The sequence below is a fragment of the Schistosoma mansoni genome, chromosome 5, assembly GCF_000237925.1.
Source record: "Schistosoma mansoni strain Puerto Rico chromosome 5, complete genome".
In the NCBI taxonomy this organism is placed as follows: domain Eukaryota; kingdom Metazoa; phylum Platyhelminthes; class Trematoda; order Strigeidida; family Schistosomatidae; genus Schistosoma; species Schistosoma mansoni.
The window spans coordinates 2,196,821-2,204,650 of NC_031499.1; the positions used below are offsets into that span (position 1 = coordinate 2,196,821).

Consider the following 7,830-nt stretch of genomic DNA (forward strand, 5'->3'; position numbering starts at 1 on the left):
TTTGTTGGAGTTTTGAACACAATTCTTTGAAGAACACATGACATCGACAATGAAACCTTCTGAAATGTCAGTAACACTTGTCCGTTGTTTAATCTGTTTAAATGTCAAAACTTGACGACGGTGATCTGAAATAGTATGAGTGATCTCACAACAATCGCATTTGGTTTCACATTTAGTAACAACTTCTGGAAAGTAAACTAGGTACTTGTCTTTATACTGTTCTTAAAGGCACACTTTGTGTGAAATTTAATGAAACAACCAGGTCGATAAAGCCAAATTAGTTCGAAAGAAATCTAAATAAACCACCGACTGATTGGAGAGCGAATCAGTTAACCACCAAGACAGAAAAAAGCCATTTGACAACTAAAGACTGTTTGAACGGGACATAAACAAGTTATAAGGTGAGATAAAAACATGACTATTTTATAGATGACAACGATAGGCATAAAATCTACAGCTAACATGGAATGTATATATAATAGGACTAGTCAGGAATCAAATCATGAAGCACTACTAAGTGATTAAAAGCAAAAATGTATCCAGAGGGCTTTTCTTCTTATGCATCTATTTCCAAAACCCACTCAAACGATATAATTAACAATGAATAGTAAAATAAAAAGGCGGTAACAGGATAATTTCCTATATATTCAGTCATTTTTGAAATTTCTCTCGAACTAAATGCTTTACAACGTTTTGAATATGTGGTATAATTAGTTTTCTAGCTTCAATCCATTCTTGCTTTACTTTTTCAGGATTTTTTATGGAAAAATATTCAATACCATCTTTGTAGTGAGGAGCAAAAAAAGATTCTTGACTAAGAATATTCAATTCATCGTTATCGTTCTCTTGATTTTCAGCAGGTATGTCTTCATTTTCATCTAATGTTTTCCATTCTTCCAAAACTTGTTCTATGGGAAAATCAAATTTAAACTGGTTATGATCCATTCAAAATCTAGATTTCTGAAAACAAAGATAAAACATGTTTATTAATTAGATTAACATTGTAGATTAAACATTCACGAACATGAATACTAAATAATTACCTAATGTTGACTAATTTTACTTTACGCGGTCACGCTTTACCAATTGGTAGCATATTCAATAAAATGGATACAGCATTATTGCATTTGCGATTCCCTCTCAAATGAAGAGGAGCTGAGAGTCGGACATATACCTTCAATGGGAAGACTAGAGTAATGAATTTATCAACCAACAATTTTTTAGAGTAATTCTTGAACACCTAAGCTGGCAATCGTTAACTTATTAACAAATAATCCCCCGAAAACATTCATTCGAAATATTTTCGCCAACACCATGAAACCCGAACTTGCAAGTAAGTTTATTTTGTTTAGGACTATTACCAAACGGGGCCATTATAGGTATAGGTTTTGCAACAACATAAGAAATAAGACTGGTTCTTTATTCACTAGGCAGATAAACATCAAGATTTTGACCAATCAGTGTCAGCGAAAAAAGGTCTTGAGACAGTTTTCGACATGGCAAAACCAAACCAGTTTCATGACATACGGAAAAAAAAATGAAAATAATAGCTTGCACTGATAACTTTTTCTTTCTGTATCCTAGATACAGGCACCAACTTTGTTGTTAGTTACTGTAAGTCTCAATAAATGATGTTATACATTTATAGTCAAGAGTTTAAAAACATTCCTTCCTCCTTCAATAACCAACAGTTATTATTTCACTTCAGAATTTCAATGATGAAAATTATGCTCCTTAATGGCAATATGTGATGTAGACGTTTATGTTTATAACGTTTTATAAACTATCATTAAAATTTTCCAAATAAAATGCTTTTTAGACATACTTAAACATATTCAATTGGATGTGTTGCATCCACACAAACGAGGAATAAATGGTAAAAGTATAAATGCATTAGTAGTCCGTATAAAACATGAGATATTTTTAATCACTATTTATGTTAAATAGTTCACCTTTATACGGCTAACTGTTACTTGGTTTTAGATTTCAGTCGACGATAACTATGATTTTCAGTTACAAAATAGAAATGTCACTAGTACCTTATCTTTTCTAGTATTTTTGTAAACTTATTAAAATTTCAGAAGAGGTTTTGCCCCCAAATGCCCTGGTACGGCCGAGAGTGGGGAGAGTCACCTCTCCCTCTCGAAATGCTCTCATATGGCCAGCGAATATATAGCCTCTACCAGGGAAGTCCTACTCACTGCCTTCTCGTGGCGGGGGTGTTGTTTACGAAAGTGAGAGGACGAAAAGCGAATGTCCGGCGCTTTAACCGGGTTGGTGGACACGGAGGGTCCACCTAGGGGAGTTGGAAAACCCTGATTCCAAACCAGTGGTGCACATGGGCTCAAGTATCCTGAGGGAACAAATGGCGTACGAATCAACCGTTGATCACCGGCTACCATGGGACTGCATCTCCTCACGATGCTCCACTGCCTTGTGGATCAGACATTCAGGTCAAAGGCTCGGGGTGTGGCCCCCTAAGAAAACCACCTGCTTCAGTCTGGGCACCTGGGCAGTATCACAGCCCTCACACAAATCGAATGAGATTTGTGAGGCGCATATTTATCTGGTGCTTTCTTTTACCAATATTTATGTGTTTAAATAAATAATAAATAAATAAAATTGTGGATATTATAGTAATTTCAATAGTTGAGATCATCAGTCAATTGAAGCTAGACCACCATGAAAAACCTAGAAGCACTGGACGGTCGTTTCGTCCTATTGTGGGACTCGAATCTCGCACTGCTGAGGAGTCCCACAATAGGATGAATAGGACGAAACGGACGTCCAGGTTTTCCATGGTGGTCTAGCCTCAATTAACTCATGATCTCAACGATTGAAATTATTAAAATTTGTTTAAATAAATGAATTTTCATACATGAACCATTCTCCCGACTCATTGGTTGGATTCTAAGAGAGGAACAATGGAAGTGCTTGTACGAAAATTAAACTATTTCGCCTAAATCTAAAAGTAGGAGAAATATTGAGAGCAAACTTTAAGAGAAAAGTAGACTACTCAAAGTAACCAGAGATGTAAATTGTTTGATATTTCCTCTAGAGGTAAACATCTGAGGAAAAAATCTCACTATCCTAAAGTCCCAACTTTGAGAAAGATTCGACCAACTTTATGGAAACTTTGCATGAGTTATATTAGAAAATCTGGGCAATGCAACAAAAAAAACCATCATTTCTACTAGTCTGGAAGGTTTCCTTGAAATTTTCGATGATTATGGTGAGTTCCTATTTCCAAACGTTATGCGCGTACTGAGATGAGAGTCTAAAACAAACCTTTTAAATTAAATCACTCATCAGGTACTTGGAGGTTTGAGATACACTCTAAGTGAGAGCTAATGATACTAACCGAGTATTCAAACAGAGGCAGATGGAGTGGAGTTCACTTAAAACTAAAGACTAGTCACAACATGCTACCACATCACGTTCAACGACAAACTTAATACTTGAACAAGCAATTATTACAAACTATTGTCGTCAACTTAGCACAAAGATTTATCTGAAACTTTGAGACACTTAGACCTATTTTCAGCATCGCTTGTAACTCACAACATCCATCAGAATCGCATTGAAATCTGGTTTTCGATCACCAGAAGTATATGTATCTTCAGATGTTCAATAGTTAACCACAAATGTGGATTTATACGACAGATATACACTGTATTTTAATGCCAACGTAATACTACGAGGTTATCATACCATTCTTACATACGTTTGTGTTCATTCAGTGGCATTACTTTCCAAGAAGTTTCCTGCTAGAAATAGTTCTAAGTCGAATACGTCTACACATTGGTTCACACTTTTGGATCATGGCAGCACTTTTAAAAGTTAGAGTTATCAACGAAGTTATCGAGTTATCGTATGTAATGGTTTTAAGTTTTATAACACAATTGCATTTTCCTTCAGCATCAATCCAAATTTCATGTTATTATCAACGACATCTACAAGAAGGATGTGCTCAAAAAGCCAAGCAACTAACTGTTAAACGAGCAATTATTTATATACAAGGAGGATGAGACGTCAGGAGAAATCACGGGTCAGATCAATCCCAATGCTGACTGCTTTCTAAAAAAATCCAAAGTTTTAAACTGTTGTGGTTAGTTGTGATAAAATATCTTTTCATATGACTTCCAGTCAGCTGTGGATTCAAGTGCGGGATTTACTACTATCCTCGGTTAAAATGTCAAAGATGTTATGCTGTCGTATCGTTCAATAAAGTCTATAAGGTACAATGATGATAGCATACAACAAAAACTTTTGTCGGAGAAGCAAAACGGAAGCACAATGTTGATGTGTACACCTCCGAGGAGTCGGAGGTTCGATGTTCTTTTGTAGACTTCCTATAAATTAACATTTAGGCGGGTCTTTACATAAATCTATTACGCAAGTGTTTGGTGATTTGATAGGACGAAATTTTCGGCTGTTAAAATTAATAAATGGAATTTCGATTGATAGATGAATGCAATGACATGATGTGGCCTTGTGGTGGCTACTCACGAGACTTTGTTTGTGATAAAATGATGTGCTTAGATACAGAATACGAATACAAAATAAACATGATTAAATATCTGAGGTGTAGGTCACTCATTACCCAACCAATCAAGACATAAAGATTAGGTTTAATCTTTGGGCATCGTGTCACAATCGCAAAGTATTCATTTAATAGATTCATACAAATCAGTTTTTTCAAAAACCGAAGTTTTGTCATCACTTGTACTATTAACGTTATGTGACATATTAAACAAGAAAGTTGTATCGTTTTAATGGTCGGAGGTTTCAGGCCTTGAATCAAAATGTTAACAAAACAATGCCAGCCACTGAAGATTTATCTAATCGGAAAAATAAGCTGACGGCTTACGTTAAAATCTCATCCATTAAAGTTAAGGGAAAAAGCATATAAAACGTGGATTCCTGGCTTTTACAGTTTCAACCTCAGACACCTGTAGGACCAGGTACATTGGAAGCTATATTGGGAGATCGAAAATTCCGTGATCGATTTAAGTTGCAACTGTTGTTAATTAAGGATACAAGATTATCAGCGATCATTGAGAGTGATCTTCGTAAGTCGACAAAGTTAATTTGGGCTTACATAACGACAGACTAACTTGCAATTACTTTAACTCTAGATGAAACAAAAAGAGGGCTGAGTATTATCAATCACATATTTTACAGAATGATTTGCAGTAGGTCAGAATTATAACAAACATTAGTGATTAGATGTGATGTGTTCCATATTTCAAAGTGCTTCCTTGTTTGAGAAAGATATCAAATTGGTTCATCAAATGACCCTGCGAGCCATGCCATCTTGCACAGTGCAAGAAACAAAGTAAAGAAGCGTGAGTCAGAAGTAAAAGAAAATCTAGGCATAAGTTAGTTCGCACGTTTATGTACAATTCACCTATCACTGGGTATTTTCACTAATCAGATGGATTCATAAATACTAAATAATATCACTTTAAGTTATTCATTCCATGCAAAATTTCGTAGCTCATTTCATTTCATACGTTTACACCAACTCTTGCTATATACACGTACTCCGTCAACAAAGCTTGAGTCCAATATTTCGATGAAGTTTCAGTCAATTATGTAGTACTTTTAATCTTTCTTTTTACTTCTTTTCCTACCTGGTTAGTCATTTTAAATGCATACCATCATAGTAACTTATGTTTCTCATATTAACAATTTCATATCATCGGTTAACGTTTAAACTGTTGTCGGTATTTTATTCAGAACATTATAGATACTAGTCTGATCAAAAGTTAGGGAATCGTCAGATTTCCATATTTAACTACAAACTTTAAAGACAAAGTAGGATTCACGCAACATGTTCCTCATATTTTCAAACGAATCTGCTATTTTTTATTTGTAACGCGTCAGTTTTCTGAATACGGTGATAAATAACTTGAGCGCATGTCTTTAAAAAGTAAACCATTCCGATAACAACAGTGAACTTTAATTATCGGTTCTGATACAGAGGCATTATATCATCTATTCAGAACCATTTATTCATGTCACAGAATGTATAATGTCAAGTGTGTAAGGTGGTATTATATAGATTCTCGTAACAAAGCAGTGAATCCTAAATGAAACATAAGCGATTTTTCCCGGATTTTGTAGAGTTATGGATTCTGTGAGAAATGGATGGAAGTTTTGAGGTTTAATTTGTGAAGTTTAGTGAAATTCCCTAGCTTTTATGGACATTTAATGCATATTTGGGTGACTTCCAAAAAAGCAGTGTAAATTTTGAGTGAAAATCTTCAGAACTAATCATCTCCGAGGTCATAGCAAGAAGGCTCAGAAACTGAGATTAAATGAATTCCGAGTGGGATTTCATTTTCCTCATTTAGTGGTCAATGACAGTAACATCTTACCCGAACAGATGGTATCAAACCCATTAAAAATACTTCCAAGCTGAATCCTCACTAGAAGAAAAGCCGTAAGAATTATAACAGGTCGGAGAACCTACTTTCTTCATTACTGAAGACGATAGGAAATCCCAATTACCTTGTTTCATTTGTTCAAAAACTTCCACCAAATTTAAAGTTAGATTTCCATAAAAATAGTTAAACCTTCCCCAAAGTTGAGAGCTCGGGATGCAATGCAGCACCCTATTGACGGTAAGTTATGATCGATTGTGATGAATAATTATTTTATCAAAAAAACTCTTCTAATCAAGACAATATTACACATTATTTTTAGAAAAAAATAGTTTTTTCCACATTTGACCACCATTTACATTCATTTTCTCTATCCATGGTTAGCAGATAGTAAAATAAGGCAAATTTATCATCAGTGACCGATAGTGCTATTTTTAATAATGACCTACCAATTCTACGGAACAGTAAAAATGTCAGATGTAACACGTGATATAAGCAGTCATGAGAAGGCGGAGAAGACCTGAAACCACAACACGCAATGTTAATCAGGAACTTCACACCAAGAGAGAACACGGAGTGGAATGCACGAGTCTCTTATTGTCGAAAAATTAAACTCGCGGGGTGTACTCCGCTGGCAAGGTAAATAAGTCAGTGCGTTTTCAAACCTGCCCGCCGTTTCCTTTTTGCGACCTTGAACGGAATGACACGAGGCGGTTATTCCGCTACACAGATTCTTTCAAAGCTGCCCGCCGTACCGTTCAACGACCTTCAACAGCTTGACAAGAGGCTGTCATTCTGTATTTTAAATGCTGATGATCTGTAAGGTGTCTGTTCAGTTGCACGAATATAAGACTTTCTCATATGTTAGTGGTCTTTTGCTGCAGCAAAACCACAAAATCATTGCGAACAACTTTGATTTAGCTTTCTCTGTCTTATGGTGAACACGTTGGACCGATTGTTGCTTCGTAACTTCCAATCTCCTCATTTGGGGAAAAAATTTTGCCCGGTCTGGGTAAATTTTGGTTGAGCGCGTCCTGTTCTGTTGTCCCGAAAGCAAAAATAATAACGAGCAGATTTAAAACGGATCGTGGATAAATTGTTACGTGCCTGTGCCCTTGCCGTCATATCAGTCCGTAGTAATAAGGATGGTAGGTTGGTGAACCTGTGTTAATCCTCACAGATTGCTTCCAGTGAAGGTCCAGCTTCCTAAAGATTCTCACTGATTTGGATAAGGGGTTCCAGCCATTGGTCACTCGATGAGAAAAAAGGGACCCCACTTTAAGTTTATTAGATCGCGGTTTGTGGAACTTCTTGCTATGACCTCGAAGGTTATCAGTTCTGGAGAGAGAAAAAAGATAAGACATATTGACACCTAGATCATAATTAAAGGTACGAAATGCCAGTATAAGGTCAACTCGCGTCCTACGATAAGACAAGGGGG

At 36.0% G+C, this 7,830-nt stretch overlaps 1 protein-coding gene across 1 annotated transcript; it reads right to left on the minus strand.

Annotated features, from left to right (window-relative positions):
- Positions 1-312: 312 nt before the first annotated feature.
- On the minus strand, positions 313-7,022 carry Smp_153300 (hypothetical protein). The gene is made up of 3 exons (XM_018797604.1): positions 6,839-7,022; positions 2,879-2,965; positions 313-960 (listed from the first exon to the last, which is right to left on the minus strand). The coding sequence occupies exon 3, from the start codon at positions 943-945 to the stop codon at positions 652-654; it is 294 nt and encodes a 97-aa protein (XP_018652629.1). The 5' UTR covers positions 946-960; positions 2,879-2,965; positions 6,839-7,022; the 3' UTR covers positions 313-651.
- Between the last annotated feature and the right edge of the window lie 808 nt (positions 7,023-7,830).